Here is a 19,926-nt window from a genome sequence, read left to right on the forward strand (position 1 = left end):
GCAGGGAGGCCAGCACATTGCAAAAAACTAAATAAAATAAATAAAATAAAAATTGCTGCTTCTATCCTCCATGGCGAGAGGCAGCACAGTCACAGCTCAGGCCCAGGTTTGGAAACCACATCTTCCCTCCAAGCACTGCCACCTCCCACCCTCCTCGGACCACATCTTCCCAGCAAGCCTAAAAATGGGACAAAATTTCCCTTTTTGGGGTAAATACCGGCACAATTATGGCCGAACACTCCCAGATTTTACCTTCCTGATGAATTTTTAAGGATCTACTCGCGCTGGGAGCTTAAGCTGCCACCGAAACGTCCCTCTTGCAGCAGCCCCTGCGAGAGACGGGGATAAAGGAGAAAAAAAGTAAGTCGTTAAAAGTTTAAAGACATTTATTTAAAATACAATTTATAAAACGTTTTCTTTTCGGCGCACATTTTGGGGTGAAAACACGCGGTACCGTGTTTATACTCCACCTTCCCGGGACGAAGGGGCTTCCCGCAGGAACGCCGCCGAGCCCTGCCCGCGGGCGGGACGTATCCTGGTCACCGGGATGGAGGAGCCAGGAGATTTCGGTGTCAGAGACGGAGATTTCAGCGCCGGAGTTGGAGATTTCGGCGCCGGAGACAGCAACTTTTAACGCTGGCCAGCTACACCAGGAACTGGATGGATTTGGGCAGGTTTTTTGGCCATTAAAAGCTATTTTTAGTAATAATTAAGGAAAGGCGCGGTGACTACGGTTATTGCTGACGTCCTTCTCTTCTCCCGCGCCCCCCCAGGGACTCATCCTGACCACCAGCCTGGGCTGGGGGGGTAAATAAGACACACACACCCCCAAAAAAAAAGTGCCAGTGGTTGGGGATGCCCAGGGGACATTTGCCCGTCCCCACTTCACCACCGTCTTCGGTGCTTTAATCAGCTAATTAACGCTCTAGCAGATTCTTTTTATACACAGGTAGTTTTATTTTACCATTTGTTTTTTGTTTCTTTTTTTTAAGCTGTATTTCCATACATGTTTTTTTGTATGGTCGCTTCCCATCAGGTAGAAGACGTCAAGATTCACTCATTTACCCTTGAACCTACTGAGCACGAAGAGGCAGGAAGGGCGCAGCCGTACAGAATAATCCGCTGAGAACCAGAAATGGTTTTCTAGGTACCGTCCCCTCCAAGAAGAGCATTTAGTGTTCATCTAATCCCTCAGTATTAAGCGATATTAAGGTAAGTCAGCTTCGTCTGGAGGGGGAACATCCACGTTCTTGCAGGCCACCAGCCTCCCTGTCCTCTTCCCAGGAGCCAGAGGAGGAAAATCCCTTCCCTGAAGCCTCGCGGGGAGCTGGCTGCCGCCAGGAAGACAGGGGAATCATCCAGACTTTATCCAACACTGGTTTTGTTCCCAACGTCTGCGATTTTGGGATGTAAACGCAGCTCGTACCATGACCAAGAGAGCGATCACAGCCTTCACTCCATCGTCAAGCCACTTGGGTTCGGACCCGCGGGACATCCTGCGCTCCCCATCGTTACACCAGCCGCTCGACAAGTGTGGGCCGTACAGAGCGGGGCTCCTTGCTGCCTATTTATTTCACAGACCGGAGCGGCGCCGGCTATTCTGCTCCTCGCAACAGAGCCCTAATTCTTCACTGCCTGCGTCTTTCTGCCACAAACAGCGGCCGGGCAGCGGGCATTTTCACGGGATCGGTCTACATTCCCTTCTCCCCAAGTACAGAAAGAAAAAAAAAAAAGTATTTTAAGCTTTTCCTCAAAGCCAGCAGAAAATACTAGGCAAGCTTTAACAGGTGCAAGACGTAAACTAGGTCGTCGGACTCCAACGGCTCCCACGGCGATCGGAAAGGCCAGGTATCTGGGAGTCCACTTCCACGTGCTTGGCAGCGGTAGAAAGAGAACAAGAAGCAAGAGCTTGCCAAACCCGAGCCATGAAAGTTGCAGAAATTCATTGAAACTCCTTTTTGAACACTTAACTACCTCTTTCAATTAAAACAAACAGTTAAAACCCTTCCCATGCACTCTGTTGATCTGATATACAGAAAACAAACAAGAAAAAATAAAATAAAAGAGATCCTTTGAAACAGAACTTGCTCTTAAAGTGATGAGGACAACATGCGCATCTGGGGAGGCTTCCCATTTTTTTTTTTTCCTTAAATGCCAGGTTACGAGTACAACAAACGTTATTGCTGGCGCTAGCTTCAACCCAAGTGGCACACACACGACTCCCTGCACCCATCCGAGTCCTTTATAACCCCCCCGCCCCGCCTCGTTGTCCCCTTTCCTTTTACAGTGACTTGGGGACAGCCCTTCTCGGTTTGCCGGTCACAGTGGGTGGAGAGGGGAGGTCACAGTGCGTGGGGTTGAAGGTCACAGTGGGCAGAGCAAAGGGGATCACAGTGCAAATAAACCAGGTAGTTCCCTTTGCTCAAGTCCGTTTGTCCGTCACGGCAGTGCGACCCGTGGCGGCGGACCCTGCCTTTCGCAGCAGCATCTCTCGCCCGCATTTATCTGCGTTGTTTGAAGCCTTGTGAGCCATCGGGACCCAGGGGTTGCCTAATCACATTATTGGGCTGTCTGGTGTCTTCCGGCTGGGAGATCCTCGGTGGCCTGCAAGGAGAAAGGCGATCAGAGGTGGAGGCAACACAGCTGCATTAACACTGTATGCCTTCAACAAATACTCCTGCACCTGCCTTGGTGGGAAATCACTGCCACGGGACAATCATCACACGTTGCTCCCTGGGACGGGGAACGCAACTGAAATCGAACTAGCACTTCATTTCTTTCCAAAGAGTCTCTGAGACCCACACTGCAAATAAAAGGGCGAGCACGGTGCTTTCAAAAAACCTGCATTCATTTAAGAGTGCTTAAGCTCGACTCTCCCACCCGCACATGGCAGCTCCCTTAAGTCAAAAACTTCAGGGAAGACGAGGATACGCCCCACCAGGATAACTCCAGTTGCCCGCATTCCCCTCTAAACCCCCAGCACACTCTTCCAAGGGTCTAAGATAACCTTTATGGACTTATCAGGCACTTCCTGTAAGTGCTTCCCGTAACACCCATATATTTGAGATTTATGATGCCCTGCTTGTTAACAAAGCACTCCTTTCTCCTTGCCGGCCTCACTTTACTCTTCAAGGATCTCGTCCCCCTCCTTCTGACAGGAAGGCGTTTGCGAGGAGAGCAGGCAAAGCTGCCGCGGCATGAAAGGCTGCTCTCACCTATCTAGAATGGGTTTCTCCTGCTCTTCTTCGGGGCTTGCGCTGCCCAATATTCGTTTCCTGGCTTCCGCGTATTCTGCCTCCCTCTGCGCCAAGGATTTCACGGGGAAGGCCGGCCTGCTGGCGGAGTTGGGATTGCTAAGCACACCGTTGGTTGTCGGCCTCTTCAAGATGCGGATCTGCGGGGGAGGACCTGCAGGAAGGCTGTCGTCCTGAATCACGATCGGCACTTTAGGAGGAGATTTTGACTTTCTACTGTTTAAAAGAAAAACATTTGGTTGGTATTTTGTTTTCTATGGTGAGCATGTTTTTTGCTCTGCATGTGAACTCCTCCCTGTCAGACGTCATTCCCGTGATTAAGAAGGCAGCCTGTAATAATTAAAGACCTTGTTATATTTGTAACTCTAAACTAGAGCGGCAGGCGGGTTTGCAGGCGGTTAGCTCAGTCAGGGACAGAAAACCAGTCCCTGCTGCGTTTGACACCTTTAAACTTGACCAAAGGAATGCGAAGCAGACACTGTGCAAAAGTTTTAGCATTTCTATTTGAAGATATCGGTATAAGCACCTTTATTCCATTCCCTGCAAGGACTTTTAGGGCTCCTCTTGCCAGGATACCTGGCCTTCTGCTCCAACCCTGCCATTTCACTTCTCAGAGCCAGCCTTGGCCCACGGCTCACCATTTGCATTTTTTTTATGGTCCCTTCTCTGTGAGGAAGTCCCAGAGAAGTAATACCATGACTCTAAGTGGCCTACTAAGAATCAAAGGGGGAAAAAAAAACCAACAACAAAAGACTTGTCAGAAGTGATTAGAAATATTTCTGCTAGAAGAGAATAACACACACGCCCCTGCCCCAACCCAAAGTAAGCAGGAAAAGAAAATCTTACTGATGCAAGACACAGCAAGCCAATCTAGGGCCATGAGTTAGGATTACCTGACTCACCCATTTCTTCCTTTGAGTGTCTTTTTCTTAAATGGCTTCCCCATAGCTGTAGCTACAGCCAGTCTGGAAGACCCGGCTCTGAAATAAAATCACTCTCAAGAAGCTTTCCACTACCCTGCTATGGATTGAAAGGGCCATCTAGTGGCACGATTACAGATTCCCTATTTCTGAACTCAAACCCAGCGCACTCTGCTCAGTTTGAAGCTGTTTCCCCACTGTTGCCACTCCCCAGGCCTTCAGATGTCCAACAGCACTTCAGAAAAAAGGTTTTTTACTAAACCGCACAGCATTGTTACCTTTCCTTCTGTGTGATCTTCAGCTTCTTTTCCAACCGTCTGTCTATTTCCTAGAAAGGAAGGAGATAAAAATAAAAACCTGAAGGCTCCCTTGGAGATTGGAGTTCAAGCCTGTCTGCACACACATTTAATTGCACTCTTCCGTACAGCAACACTATAAAGGGGGCAGAAAGAGCGCGCATCTCCATCTGAGGATGACTTGCAAATCAAGAGGCAGAGAAGAGCAAAGCCACTGCGTATATTCTACTGTAGCCATTAATACACCTACGGCAGGCTGTGGATTTTGTGTATCCCAGTGAGAGGGCAGCTGTGAGGCGCTCATCTTTCATTTTAAGGACTTCAGCTGGCAAGAAAGTTCTATTAAGGGTAAAGAGCCATGGGAATACACAGCAAGGTATGCCCAGATCCGAGCAGGAACCGGTGCCAAACCTCTCGGGCAGAGAAGCAGCAGCAGCAGCCGGATGGTGTGATCCACATCAGTCTACATGCTTGATTTCAGCAGGGCAGCTCAGCCCCAGAGCCTGCAGCCATTCGGAGGACTAGCCGGCAGGTCCGCATTCCTGCTGCTTGCTGCAATAACCCTCCTTCACAAAAAAGTGCCCTGCCCTGCCCGACATGCACCCAACGACTCGTCGGAGCAAAGCAGAATCTTATTGTGCTTCTCCTTCCTTTTGCAACATAGCTGCCGAGTCATCAATCGGCGGAAAGACGTATTAATCACCCCCGAATGCCAACAGAGCGTGGCTTTAAACATGTCAACTTCTGTCCAAGGCTCGCACCTACCTTCGCAAAGGTGTTTACATTTTGCAGTCGGAGCAATTATGCAGAGAAACCTTGCTGAATAGAAAAATAAAGCCAGCTTTCAGTCCCAATCTCTCTTTAGGTAACCTTCCACAGCCTTGCTGATATCTTTAGATTCTCACAACTGCCGACGCTATTAAAAGAGCCTCTGAAACAGCAATGTATTTTATTTAATCATCAATGAAGGGGGAAAAAAAACTACCTGAGAGTGTCCTAGTTTTGCCAGCCGATAACTGGCAATACTGAAGGAAATTCCAAGCTTCTGGCAGAACACAGCTGCTCTACTTTTCAGGCCAATTTGCCTAACTACACTGAAAGCTTGCTGCCAGTGAAGCCTACCCTGCCATCAAAAACCGCAGCAGGCGCAAGCCGGTAAAGAAACTGGTTTGCACAGCAATTCCCCGATGCCCCAGTAAGCAGGGAATGAGCGCAAGTCTCTACAAGATGCTAAACCATGGTGTTTGCTCTTGGTCACGCAGCTACACAGGCCAACAGCCCACGGTATCCTCCATCTAGAAGGGAATAGTTATAAACCATTTGGGGAAGACAAAAGGTGGGTGGGAGGTTGAATTTTGTACCAAACTCTGTACTGGGAGGCAATAGGTGATTTGTAAGAACAAAACCAGCCAAGGGCTTCACATGGCATTTAGCTGGAGGCCAGGTCACAGCTAGAGTCTCCCATCGAGGGCAAACACACCTGCAGTTTCCTTCCTCTTCCAGAGGACTGGGAGGAAAATCCCATCCCAATGCTGCTCAGGAGGACAGAGAAAAATGTGCATCAGCTGCCTATGGCCCACAAAGACAGGAACAGCCAGCTGGGAACAGGCAGCAGGGAAACGGATATCCTGGCAAGGATGGAGATGCTGTAGAGCGGCTGGCAGCAAACAATGAAAGTCAGATTAAGGGGAAGGGGTTAGCTCATCTGCCCACACTATGCCAGAAGAGGTGATAGCCGGCTACAGAAGAGTCCTTAGAACACTTTTTCAAACTCGAATAGTTAACCGCTCCTCCCCAGGGCCTCTGGAAGCAAGCTTCCTTAAATATCCCTCATTAAATACTTCAGCGCGTGGGGGAGAGGGACGACAGGAAGACGGGGCAGAGGGCGCGGAAAGCGTGCTCAAGAGCATCTCAACTCATTTCAGCACCGTGCAGCGACTACGAAGCCAGCTGTGAGTCAGAACCACAGCACTGAACCACCCAGCTAGGGCAGACAGGCTCAACAGCCCACGGCGAGGACTGTGGGGCACAAAAGTATGACAAGCCACACAGTAGCCACAAGGAAGGCTCCACTCTGCTCTCACCTCTCTCCTTCCTGGCAGAGGAGAGATGGCTTTGACAAAAGCCACGTTTCTACATTCCTAGTGGCTTTGCAGGTGAGTCCTGGGGCTAAAGTCATGGTCCATACATGACTACAAGATCCTGTAATTGAAAAGCGTCAGTTCAACCTCAGCATCTGAAAAACACTCTGATTAATGTGACTGTCACACTGACTCTGAGGATGGCTGGACAGCTCTTCACGCCCTCACACGCGCCGGACTTCCTCCGACTTCATCCTCTAACGCCAGAACCTGCAGCTTCCCCTACCAGAAAAAAACCTAGTTCTTCAATTTGGTCAACACATGCAAACTTATTCCAAGGAATCCTTCAAACCCTGCCATCAAGACACCCCTCACCAAATGAGCCCTTTACAGTCTCAGTTTCACTCCTTCCTACTCCTGTACACACCACTTGTTGCAAAAAATTTGGTATTTTTGCCTCTCATCCCTCCGGAATTGCCAGTAGTCACTAAGCGAACATACACAGTCCTGGTTCATAAGCCACCACACACAGGCTCGACAGTTGCTCTGTGTCTGGGGTGCTCCTCACCAAGGAGCAAAGTAATGGGCAGCTAAAATATCCTCTAAGTTACAACATCAGCAGCTGTTAGAACCACTATGTACTCTCCAAAACAAGAGGCTTCCTCCACACGTAGAAATCCTGGCAGAATAATATAAAACAATCATCCCCACCACGTATACACGTATCACTCTCACTCCATCCAAACAACTGTTCGTCTTACACAATCCTCATAATTCCCAGCGCTGCTGAGGGGATTCCAGCTGCCTGCAGATATCCACTGAACTCTTGGGTAGAAAAAGTCCTCCTTTGTGTTCAAAGTGGATAGCTAGTGTAAAAAAGTAGCTCCCCACCTCACACACACCTCTTGTTGTGTTAGAAGTTGTTGTGTTTCCTTTTAAATGCAGGGACTGACCCCATCTTTTCTCAGCAAAAGCCACAGCACTGCAAACTCTCAGTGTTTAATACTACTGTGTTTGGAATTGTAGGTATGAAGGTGTTCAAGCATGAAGAGCATTGCCAATTCAAATGGGCAGCCCTTAATCGCCCTGCAGAAACAACCCAAGACATTAGCAGCCTCACACAGCTAGCAGCTCGTGATGGGGATCACGCTGCATGAATTTACGAGCTTGAGAAGCAGGAAAACCTTGACATGGCTTATTCTTAATTAAAAAAAAAAAAACGCCACTGCCTTCCACCAATCTGTTCGTCTGCTGATGTCGCTCCCTTTCCACTGCTATGTCACACGGTCACCGAGCTGTGTGGGTAACAAGATAAAATTAGGACCTGACTTACAGGGCAAGTGCCAGAAGAACTACAACAACCCAAAGGCACGAGCTCACAGGAGAGGCAGTTAGACTTGGCATTCGAGGACATCGCGCTGCATATACCCAGTAGCTGGGCAGGTCGCACCATATAAAAACCAGTTATGAATCTTCTTAGGAGGCCCTCCTAGCTTTCATTTCCCAAACAAACTTATTTATATAATCAAGAACTAAGCCTCATTTATACCCCCGATCAAAAAACCCTCCCCAAAGATTAGTAAAGAATCTCAACTAGCTATTTTTAGTGCTATTATGTCTAGATACTAAAAAGGACCCAAACAAACAGCATGAAGACAACACTGTTCTTTGACATTTAAGCCGCATTTGTAGATGAGAACGTAATGGAAACTGAACTCCAGCCCCATCACAGCCATCCTTCCTACCCTTTAACCCTGAGAAAAATAGGAATGCATAAAAGAATCAATAAAATACCTCTTGGAAAGCAATTAGACACAGACACTTAAGACACAAACCTACTGCTTAGATCCGACACTCCTATGGTCTGTCATCCTAAATAAGAATCCCACCAATATAGCTGGTAATTTTGCAGTGTTACTGCTGAGTTGGAGATAGATGCTCCCCCCAGGACACCCTGGAAACATGCCCTTCAGGAAGAAACACCCCTACAGAGGTCAGCTCCTATGGATCACAGTTTCACATGGGGTCTAGGCAGATTCCCAAGCAAAGCCAGTTCTCCAGCATATTGCAAAGCACAGAGCGAGGCCCGAGTCAGCCTGAGCTGTTGTCTAAAGAGCTTTGCTGGAATAACTGTAACGCGTCGGACACGTATAAGGAATTATCCTTCCCATCGTCGCCAGCAAATACTCTCTAAATAGACTAAATAACAGCAGCTCCAAGCTCTGCTGATACTGGGGAAAGGAATAACAAGATAACTGCTGGCTATTTTTTATTTCAAGTTTAGTGAGTAACCACAACTGAATGTTTGAAGGAACGCAGAGACATGGGCTTCCCACAAATCCCTTACACTAGGAGGATATTTCCCCCTCTACTTTCAAAATTAGGTTACTTTGCAGAAATCGAGAGGAGATACCTACGAGCCCTCCTGCCAGAGCACAGGACAGTCCCCAATAAAGGAAGCTGTGCTATCCTAGAAATTGGATAACATTTCAAATATGCAGCTCTAGAAAACCATTAACCACATTCTTTGATGTATTTACTGGAGATTGCTCCTGAACACAACCTTCTACCCTTGCTCAGTCAAATAATGTTTAAGATCAAACCCAGACAGAGGGAATTCAGGCTAGAGTTGCATCCTCCCACACCAATGCTAAAAACAAAGCCTCGTCTGCTTATTAAAAGCACCGTCAGATACTCTGGCATTTTCTAAAGGACAGGAGACAAACTTCAAGGCCTGGTTAATGTTCTCTTCTTTAGGAAAAAAAAATAGGTTTTAACATCTGAGGTTACCAAAGCTGTTCATGGGTACCCAACAACTTACAGCTGCAGATATCTGACTCACTGCTTCACAAAAAACACCGTCAAGTAAGAGCAGAAGTAGATAATCCTAATGTATCTCCAAGCCGACTCCTCATTAGCTACCTATTTCTTTCCTCTGAAGATAAATTAATCTTCTATTAATTACTGGAACATTCCAATTCCTGAGGCTATTGGGAATCAGACTGCTCCATTAATTAATTCTCCAAGTAACTCCGCTTACGTTAATTCCTGGCAGTGGACTGTACCCAAGAAAGCCACAGATGCTTTTAAGTTGCACTGGCGTTTACATCTTCCATAGGTAGATAACGCTTCTTGGCAACTAGGATACTGAGAAACAAGACACGAGAGTATTTTTGGGAACAAGCCTGGCAGACGCCACATGGTATTCCTAGCACAGACAAATTGGGGGGGGGGGGGGAGCATTTGGGAGGGCTGCAGCTCCTTCTCCCTCCCCACCCGTCGCACCTCCTGTGGCAGGCAGGTCACACAGACCTCTTTGGAGGTCAGGATCAGGAATATATTTACACCCCTTGATCAATCTAGAAAAAAAACAAGAGGCTAAAACCTAGCAAAAGCCCTCTGCATGCTATTTTGCAAAGGCACCAGAACATCACTTAATCCAGAGGGTTGCCTTTGCCTTCTGCACCCACATCCCTGTGCGGGGTCAGTCAGCATATCCAGATGCTCATCAAGGTCTGCGAGAGCAGGTACGAAACAGAGACCGCTACCAAGTGACCCGGGCAGGGCAACGCAGAGGTTGCTGCTGTATCCCAAAACCAATACTCACTTCACAGTATTAAGGTACCTGTTCATTCCCAACCTACAAGCATCACTTTGCTCATCAAACAAACTGCCTCTGCCTAAGTAACGCTGAGCAACAGGAACAGAAACTTTCATTTCCCAGTTTCAAGATTTTTTTTTTTGACCAATTACAAACACCTAAAGCAAATATTCAGCAAAAGTTTTACAAAAATCATTTTGGTCCGTGAAGTCAAAACCCATCCTCACAGCCCCAACATCAAAAATCAGCAGTTATCCTCACAGGTTTCCTCCAGGGTACAGTTCCTGCACATCAAAACCCCATTAATTTTTCCTCTGATCGCACAAGCAGTTAGCAGACCAGAGGTCACAGTGTTACACTCCGAAATATTTCCCTTTTGACTTCTCTGTACTTCGATCATATTTAGCAACTCAAAGCAATACTAGCCAAAACCTTTATAACCAGTGAATGCGCTGCCTTTGCTGGAGGGTGAAATCCAAGGTGGGCAGTCCTCTCTGCCACTCGCACATTGACCAATTTAGAGACGATAGAAACAAGTTTTTTTGCAAACCTCAGGTAAACTGTCCTCACCAAGCGCCATGACACGAGCAGGTGACAATCCCCGTCCCCACACACAAGGGACAAAGTTCAGTCACACACATTTGGCTGCTCACATTCTCCCCAAGCGGCTAGTATTCAGATGATCAAGGGGGTTTCCCTTTCTGGCAGTGATCGGTGAAGCAAGGCGCAGTCTAACCAAGGGACCTAGACTCTGGACTGTGGCAGGGTAAGTTTTAAGCGCCAGCTGGGAGGTTGTAGGCAGCAGGTGGGAGCTAACTGCCCTGCAAACTGTCCATCAGCAAACTGGAGTGGAAAAAAAAGACACACAAGGAGATTACTTTTTTTTTTTCTTTTAAAAACTATTTTGGGTTGCCAGACTAACGTTTTATCTGCATGGATTCTGACTTGAAATAAGTTACTAATTAAGAAGTCGCTGATACACTCAAATTATAGTTAGCGAAGGAATAAGCAATCAATCCAGCTGAAAAGTGCCAATTCAGGGCTGTGGATTACCTGTGACTGTGGACACAGGGCTTCCACTCCAGTTTTGGAGCCCAGCTTCCCACCTGATGTTTAATTATTAGTTTAACCAGGTAAATAGACTTGGATGTCACAAATAGACCTCTCATTCATGATTTCCCTCTTCCCTAAAGCCAGCTAGGCCACACAAAAGAAAAACGAGCCATGCATTAAGTCATACTAGTGTTTACAACCCAGACTGGGTCTTTGAAGCCCGGCGTTTCAATCCTTACTCGTAACTTTGACAACTCATTCATTATTCACACACTGGTTTTCCATCTGTAACTCACACACAAGCAAAACCCCCTCATTTCACAGACGTTTCGAAGATAGCCGTTGGATAATACAGATCTAGAGGCCCCACAGAGTTCTGCTGCATCAGCATTAACACCGCTGTGCCTGGAGGACTCCTGGGTTAGGTGAAGCTGCTGGAGCAGAGGGCATCTGCTTGGCATATGGTCACTCGGGGGGTGGCACATACCCACGAAGCTGCTCCTTTTTCTGGTAAGCACTGGGTAATTCTGATGACACAGAAAACTAAAAGACAAACAGAAGCCACATTAAAGACCCCCTTCCCCCCCCCAAAAAAATGCTTGAGGATCTGTTTTACAGCTACTTGACTGACCAAACCAAAGCGGAAGGTCTGTGTCAGGTTTTTGGGGGTTTTCCCCGAACTGAGTGAGTTTGTACTGCTGCCTATTTTGGAAGGCAGATCTGCAAGAGATAAATGAAGCAACATTATAACTAGGAGGCCACCGCATCTCTGGTCAGCCCGGAACTGCCTCTTGCTGAGAACCACCTTCTTTAAGACCTCGAGGAGAAGTTTGCAGCCTAAAACCAAAAACTACACACACAAAAAAGGATCAGCACTGAAAATTTGATGTACTTTCTTGGTGGAATATTAAAAAAATTACACACAGAGAAGCAGGCAACATATCCCAGAAGCCCACCATGGATCTTCTGCTACACCTCTACTGTTCCCTCAAAGATGTGCTGAAAGGTCAAAAAAAAAAAAAAAACCAAACCAAAAAAACCCCAAACAAACAAGCAAGCAAAAAAACCCCCCACAACAACAACAAAAAACAAACCCAACCCAGAAAAAAAACAACTCAGGCTGTCAACTGCATGAAGTTTTAGGAGAAGAGTACATGTTTAAAGCTGGTCCTTGGTGTCTCTTATGTTTTACTGCATATTCCTCCTGAGTACTGACCCTGACTGTCACATCTTGTGCCTTTACGTTGGGATCCATCTCGTGCCACCACAGACCCACACCAAAAAAGATAAAGGTGGAAGAAGATGATAAAGGAAATTCCTTAAGACAAAAAAAAAAACCAACACAAAACAAAACCAAAACCTGTGATGACACTACCAGGCCAGCTCATACACTTTTCCTGCACACGATTTTTCCTCTCGCACCTTCAACAGAAGGCCCACCTCATTTGGGGAGTTCCCGGGCTCCCCTGCCCAATGACTGCAGCAGGGTTTGAGGCACAGAGAACAGCAGAAGCACCCGCTCCCTCTTTCAACTGCCAATGAGCAAGTCAGTCACGCTGCCTGCTCTACAACAGAGCCTCTTCCTGCCCTCTCTTCCTCTTTTCTCAACCTGCCTACCTCTGGTAGCTTTGATTTCTGTAGCAGCACAGAAAGCCTGCAGTCCCTGATGGCACCTGCACCCATCTGGTCCACAAAAAAAGGCTGGGCTCTCCTCCGCTCCATCCCGCTTAGCTTTTCACTTCCTGCGGCCACCAGCAGCAGCAGAGGGTCTCCTTCCTGCCGTTCAGGGTTTGAAAATGACCTTTCTAAACGAGGATGCCAGAAGGCAGCTCCTGTCTCTTCTCTTACGTAAGAAGAACTCCTGCCACAGACAGCTCGCTTTTCTTGTTGGTCCAACTGCCTTTGCAGGCATCCAAAGCCCCAACAACTGCAAAAGCAGCTGCAAGTGTGGTGGTGGCTCCTCAAGAAAACTCTCTGCTCAGTGACACAAGCACCACAGAGTTTATGAAAACAAATTCTCAGCAGTTTGGACTAGAAAAGGATGTGAGAAAGAACAGGAAACAGAGGTTTTTCCTTCCAAGGGCTTTAAAGGAACACCTAAAAGGTACAAGCTGAAAGGACAAAGAGGAAAGACAACCAATGGCTGGGATTTGAGCAGCCTTACAATTTTAGACCATTACTCAAGGCCACAGCTATCATCAGCTCCCAAGACACAGGCTATGTCCCTTCATGGAATGATTTAACAAGCGCTGGAATTAACTCTGCCGCCCGGCGCGAAGCTTCCTATGACTGCAGTCTCACGGCATTGGCAAGAAGAGAGGGCGAGTGCTTTGCTTACGCTGCCAGCCTGCCACTGGCATCTCTCATGCTGCTTGGCGAGGGCATTGAGTTACAGGCTCTATTTTGCTACCCTCTTCCTGGCCAGCCGTAACCCAATCTCCTGACCAGAATCAAATTCAGTCTTCTCATCGAGTCATTGTTACAACGTCCTTCTGCCCTCTGATCGTTAACGAGCCCACTGAACTTATTGGAACAGGAGTTTGCCTGGCAGACATGGTTTCCCTTCTCTTGTCACGCTGTTGTGAATACCCCGCAGATCCACCCGCCCACACTCCTGCTAAAATAATGATTTTATTTTGCAAGCGCAACACACATAAGTGCTTTGGAATCTCTCAGCATGAGAGACGTGATGAAAACTTCAGCTATTGAGCCAGCTATTAAAACCAGGCGAGAACTTCAGCTACAACACTGGAAGCTGCACTAGGCCACATTAAGACTCCCCACGTTTTGCCCTAATGAAGCAGCATGTTCAGCTCGAACAAGGGGGAGAAAGGGCTTTTCACGTGCACCCCCGGCTCCCCCACTACACCCCGCGAGATGCGGCCCACCCACCTCTCCCCAGACGCCCTGCAAAGGCTAACATGACGCCAGGAAGGCACGTTTTGTCAGAACCCCTCAGCAGAGGGAGCAAGCTACCCGCCATACTCCCAGCACCTACCACATGCTCGCCGGCCACAGCAGCTTTGTTCCGAGCTCGGCTGTGACCCGCACCGACCAGCCGCTGCCACCCTGCCCGCAGACCCACAAGGCCCGGGGGGACACAGTAGTTGGTTTGGAGACCGAGGAGAAAACCGGAACGGGACGACAGGCAGAGAGCGGCTCCCCTCGGCAACCCCAGCACCGGGGGATAAAGTAGAGGCGAACGGGAGGGTCTGAGGCCGATCTACAGCCCCCCGCGCCGAGGGAGGCCGCGGTCCCTTTAAGAGGCCTAGCAGGCGCTCCGGGCCCGCCGCCCCGCCGGCCGCACCCCACCGCCTCCTCAAGCGCCACCGGACCGCTTCTCCCCTCTCCCCCTCACCACCCCCGGCCCGCCCGCACCGCCTACAAGCAGCCACCCTCACCCCGCTGTCGGCCGCCTCCTCCCAGCTCTCGGCGACCTCCTCATCTTCCATTTTAATTCCCCTCCGCCGCCGCCGCCAGCCCGCGCCCCGCGCATGCGCGCGCCGCCCGCCGCGCGCCTGCGCCGCCACCGCCTACCGGCCTGCGCCCGCCGCGCCTGCGCACCGCAGGGGAAGGGCACGCATGCGCGGTGGGTCGCTGAGGGCGGCCACGTGCGGCAGGGCGGGCACGCGGCGTGGGGCGGGGGCGTAGAGCGCCCGCGCCCCCTGGCGGGCGGGAGGACTGGCCAAAGAGGCGGGGTGGGGGTATACACGCGTGTGACACTCGCACACTCACACCCCACGGAGCCAGTGCTTTTCTCAACAGCACACGCCAGGCCAAAGCAGCGCATGACAGGCATCAGCAGCGCGGATGGTTCCACGCTCAAAGAGCTTGGAGGTTTTGGGGCATTTTTCCATAATTTAGGGGCTATTGACCAAAGCAGCCACCCCGATTTTAGCAAATCTTGTCCGTTAACCCAACCGCTCGCCGCAGCATCCCTCCTGCAGGCATCGAAATGTCCGTGTGTCCTTCCATCACCCCAATTTGTATCACTTTTCATCTAAGCTCTCAGCTGCTCTTAAATCTCCTGAGGGGCAGGAGAGCCCACTTCAGCTCCAACCTTTAAAAAAACAGCTAGATTTCTCAAAAATAAAACCAATTTATTACGTTTACCTCGTTTGTAGCCGGGATATTCACCACACCAATGTATTACCTTGAGCTTTGAGCGATACAAAGGTATCTGGGGTGAGGGTTGCATTTAGTTTTCCTCGCTGCAAAATTAAATGCCCCTTCCAGCATCCTAAAAAAATCAAACGTTCAGACAGGGAGTTACAGAAACTGTCCTTAAATCCTTAAACTTTCCCCCAAACACCCCACCTGAGAGCTGCAGCTTACCGGCAGATGGCGACTGGCTTCTTAACAAAAAAAAATAAAATAAACCTCTAGGTAAAAAAAATCTGAAACAAACACTGTGGTTTGCCCTGGCCCCCTCTGCAGCCCCCCCATGTCTCCCTCTCCTCTGCCAAGCTCAAAATCTGGGCAGGGAACTGCCAGGCACCCTTGCAGCTGAGTTTTAGGGGGCTGTTTATCAAAAGCAGAGCCGCTAGCAGGATTTTGCGGGGCATACGGCACTCAGGGTGGGATTTATATCCCGGGATTTCAATTTTTTTTGGCATCCCAGAGGAGTGGGAGACAGCGTCTCCCCTCCCTGGGAGAGGTGCAGGGCTCACGGGAGCGGTGCGGGTGGGAGGAAAGGGTGCAGCAGCCTTGGGCTGTTCCTACCCATCCTCTGGGATTTTTCCAGAAGGAAACAGGAACTGTGTTTTCAAGCAGCCAGTGCCCAGCATTGTTGGCTCAATCTGTAGCCTATTCAGCATCACAGCGGCGTTATTCTTGGACGTTTCCCTCCATCCTGCCGGTTTTGCCCATGCCATAAGAAATCCAATTTACCGTTCACGGCACCCCTGTTCGAGACCAAGCGTCCCACAAAAAAGATGTAGGAGCATTGCGGATCTTTAGGGGAATGTGATCTTAATGGTCATATACGCACACCTGGGTGAACGCTGGGTTACTTACATCCTTGTGGACAAATTCCACATCTCCTTTCAGGTAATCCCAGGCCTCTGCAAGGCATCTGGGGCAGCCAATTCGGCAGGGCACGTGGCCAGGATGCTGAGCAGCAACCTCTGTCGTAGATGCAGGTCTGTGGAAGACAGAGAGGACGGCAGGGTCTTCCTCTGCCCCTTCCCCAGAGGAATAACGTCATCCGCAACTTGGCAGCACAACTGCATGTCAAAACGCAGACCCGACGTGCCCAGACGTACGTACCCCCACGGGGAAGGGCTCCAGCAGCACCGAGGGCTCCCTCCTTTCCTCACCTCCGTGGCGAAACGGGCACCCGCTGTCCTTCAGGCATGGCAACAGGTCCCACCTCCTCTCCCTGACGCGCCATTCTCACCTCGCCTCCTGCCATCAGGAGGTAGCCAGGCCATGGGGGAGAGGCAGGGACATGGCGGGGCTGTGGCAGGTGGCCAGAGGGGCCCTGGCCCTGTGGGCAAGGAGGGTGTCTGGGCCCCAGCTGTGCCTCCCCGGGGAGTGGCTGAGGAGGGAAGCCCGGGAAGGGGCGAGACATGAGGAAAAGGGCGGCGGACGAGGCCTGCGAGGAGGCCGGGGAAGAGAGGGAGCCGCCCTGCCACCTTCTTCTCAGAGCCGACCTCCCCAACATGGCGGCCTCGCCCGCCCGCCTCTTCCAACATGGCGGCGGGACGGCGCGCGTGCCTCTGGCGAGACCTTCCAAACATGGCAGCCTCCCCCCCCGCCAGAAAAAGGCCTCCGTGCTATGGAAGCGGTGGAGTGGGGGGGAGAATTGACCTTCCCATCATGGCGCGCGTTGCCACGTGACTCTCGTCTCTCCACCCCCTCCTCGGTCATGTGATGCGGGGCCGGCCGGCGCCTGCGTAGTGTGTTCTCCGCCGCGGCCGGAGCGGCGGCGGCGGTGGCGGAGGGGAGGAGGGAAGATGGCGGCGCCGGTTCGAGCCGTCACCTGGGCGACGCGGCGACCCCAGCGCCTGCAGCCCTGAGGGCCCGGCCCAGCCGCGGCAGGCGGTGGCCGGCGGCAGGTGAGGGGCCCCGCGGTGCGGTTCCCCGGGGCGGGGAGGGATGAGAGCGGCGGTGGGCAGCGTCCTTTCCCTGGGGAGCGGGGCGGCGGCGGGCCAGGCCCCTCAGGGCGGGACAGGCCTCGCCTGGAGGGGGTCACCCATTTGGGGGCTTGAGGGTGCGGTTGAGCCCCTCTTTTCCTCCCTTACCTCTTTTTGGGGAGTCCCTATTGAGGACAGATCCCACCGGGGTATTGTAGCCCCCCCCCCCCCCCGCGAGGGCTGCTCGTCCCCGTGAGGGAGGGAGGCCCCTTCCCTGCCCACGGAGGGCAGCGGCAGCCCCGGGGAGGGGAGGGCAAAGTGAAGGCAGCCCTGGGGTCTTCTTCAGCGCTGGGGGTGGGCAAAACCTGCCCTCCCTCCCCCCCTCCAAAAAAACCCCAGGTTTCCCCCAAAAAATCAGTGTTGGCATTGGGCAGTGCCAGGGTGCAGGCTGGCAGGGTGGGGGGGGACGGGTGCTGCCGACCGTGTGGAAGCTGCGGGGTGCTGTGGCTGCCCTGAAGGCTCACGTCTCGTATGTGTAAAAACAAAGGTGAGGCTCAGTCTCCGGTTATTCTTCAAATAACTCCATGTGAATCCAGTTCTTGACTTGCATCTGCGTTCGTGCCTCGTGTGCTGCTCACCTTATGTGTGTGTGTATATATATATGTTTGGTTTGGTCCCAAAAGTGTTGTGTTAAATCAGTAGGGGTGGCAAGCTTGGTATTTATCAGCTCAACAGGATTTGGGGTCTTAGTCCCCATTGTCTTCACTGATAATCTCATCGGTGATTTGAGAATGGCTTTATTTATTTAATTTTTTTTTTGTCACAACGGGGCTGGGCTGAGCAGACACTGCAGGGGCTCATCTCGATGCGCGGGTCTCACTCGGGAGGATTATCTCATGCTGCCTGCAAGATGCTGCCCAAACCTTTCCGGGATGAAGTGTCTCACTTCAAGCCTGTTTGGGTTTTCAAACTGGGCAAGGCCTTTCTTAGGAGCCACAAGAGCAGGAGCAGAGCCTTGGTATCTCGCTCTTAATAACCTGAACTCTAATTAATGCTCAGAGGAAGAACAAAAGAGAAGTCGTGCAAACTGAAATGCCTGTCTGCAGTACGGTGAATCAGTTCGTTACGTGGGGACTGTGTTCTGTTTGTAAGATAACCTGGTTGATCGCTGGGGATGTCATTTGTATTAAAATGGCTTTAATTATCACTGCTGGTGAGACTGGATCATTCTGTAGGTCAGCAGCTGGAAGTCTTCCCCTTTACTAAAGGGCATATGAATTAAAATAAATTACATTTGAGATGCTGCTGACCTAAATTTGTAACCTGCATGTAATGATGTCTTTACCCACCCTGCCCTTCAAAAGCAAAGGAGCCCAAAGCCTGAATCGATCCGCTGCCTTGCAGGTGGCCCCATGAAGCCCCAAATCACTGATGATACTGCAGTGTCCTAACAAATTGCTTTATATCGCAACGCAGTGGTCGCAGCCTGGGCTTGGCACTTCTGAAGAGCCAAATATCTGAGCTGGACGTTAACTGAAGAGTTAAGAGACTTGCTGTTACTTCCTCATTTCCGTAGCCCTGTGTGTTCCCTCCACCATCTCTCCTTCCTTTTCCTTACGCTCATGCTGGAGAAGGGCCGAATACCGGTGGCTTTCCCTCAGGTTGTGTCCTTCAGGTTTGCCTTGGGTTGGTCTTTCCCTGGTGTCAGAATCGGGAGAGGAGAAAGCAAGATCCTGGGTGGGATCATGGGTTATTTCCAAGGCAGGATGATGCCTCTCTTGCAGAGGGAGAAATTACAGTTCTTACTGCATCAGGTTCAATCCTGTTCACCAGGGCTTTTGTATCTGCATGCTTCTAGCAGAAGCAGAATCCCATCCAGTGGTTGTTTTCGCATAGCGAAGATGTTTGCGCGTGTTTTTCCTGCTGTGTTACCTGGTATTTTAACTGACGGGTGACTCCGCCCAAGCAACATTTTTTCCACGGTGGCAAGCGAAGCACTTGGGTTTGAAAGACACTGTACGGTTTTAGTATTGCACTAGTTTACAAAGCTGCACTGGTTTACTCTTATGGACTTTTAAAGGCAGTATGTGTAATTTTAAATTTTAATTTGAGTTTACTACAGCCTTGAGTCTCTGGACTCAAATTTTCTCTGTGTTTGGCTATAGGAGAAACCCTAGAAGAAATCTTGCCTGCAGAAAAAATGTTATTGTCCTGCCTGTGGTTGATATCAAAATATATATAAAAATATATATAATATATTGATATAAAAATCGGGATGGTTTATTGCCACTGTTGAACGTGCGTTACCTTTGACTTGGGGATTTCAAGCCGCTGCTTGAAGCCGCTTCGTCAGGCACCTTCTGGAGTGAGGTGTTTGTTCCTAAAGATAGCGAGGATGTGCTTGACTGTCCTGCCCTTAATCTCAGGAAATTTAATATATATAATCTTCATGTTTAACAGAAGGAGTGACACCAGCTGTAGCTTTGGAGTGGGAGGATGGGGATAGTCTGTTCTCCACACATTACCAGTACACAGCTGATTTGTAAAGGTCTGTTTTCAGGGCTTCGAAGAGGCGTTGGGTTTCAGCACAGCCTGCTTCACCCACTGCCAATTCCAGCCACTTCCACAGGATGTGAGCGAGTGC

General features: G+C 50.1%; 2 protein-coding genes across 8 annotated transcripts in view; one reads left to right on the forward strand and one right to left on the reverse strand.

The window, feature by feature from the left end:
- Window positions 1-368: 368 nt before the first annotated feature.
- On the reverse strand, window positions 369-16,837 carry SZRD1 (SUZ RNA binding domain containing 1). Of its 6 annotated transcripts, none has more exons than XM_075027582.1 (6): window positions 16,474-16,837; window positions 16,222-16,348; window positions 15,359-15,445; window positions 4,453-4,502; window positions 3,216-3,467; window positions 369-2,604 (listed from the first exon to the last, which is right to left on the reverse strand). In XM_075027582.1, exons 3-6 carry the CDS (start codon window positions 15,401-15,403, stop codon window positions 2,502-2,504), a joined length of 450 nt encoding a protein of 149 aa, XP_074883683.1. In that variant the 5' UTR covers window positions 15,404-15,445; window positions 16,222-16,348; window positions 16,474-16,837; the 3' UTR covers window positions 369-2,501. The 6 variants fall into 6 exon arrangements, with proteins under 6 accessions (XP_074883683.1, XP_074883682.1, XP_074883681.1 ...); XM_075027581.1 differs by having other exon boundaries at window positions 3,216-3,470; window positions 16,474-16,832; XM_075027580.1 differs by lacking the exons at window positions 15,359-15,445; window positions 16,222-16,348; window positions 16,474-16,837 and adding an exon at window positions 14,607-14,734.
- Window positions 16,838-17,131: 294 nt separating this feature from the next.
- FBXO42 (F-box protein 42) overlaps window positions 17,132-19,926 on the forward strand; it is a 50,096-nt gene continuing 47,301 nt past the window's right edge. Inside the window, exon 1 of one of the 2 annotated variants that reach the window (XM_075027584.1) lies at window positions 17,132-17,264. Coding sequence is in view for 1 of the 2 variants with exons in the window: in XM_075027583.1 (XP_074883684.1) it covers window positions 17,814-17,829 (16 nt within the window). In the remaining variant the exon portion in view is untranslated. Of the gene's footprint in view, window positions 17,265-17,778; window positions 17,830-19,926 lie in introns of those variants that run through there. The other variant, XM_075027583.1, reaches the window with a different exon arrangement.

Source organism: Buteo buteo, chromosome 5 (genome assembly GCF_964188355.1).
Source record: "Buteo buteo chromosome 5, bButBut1.hap1.1, whole genome shotgun sequence".
In the NCBI taxonomy this organism is placed as follows: Eukaryota; Metazoa; Chordata; class Aves; order Accipitriformes; family Accipitridae; genus Buteo; species Buteo buteo.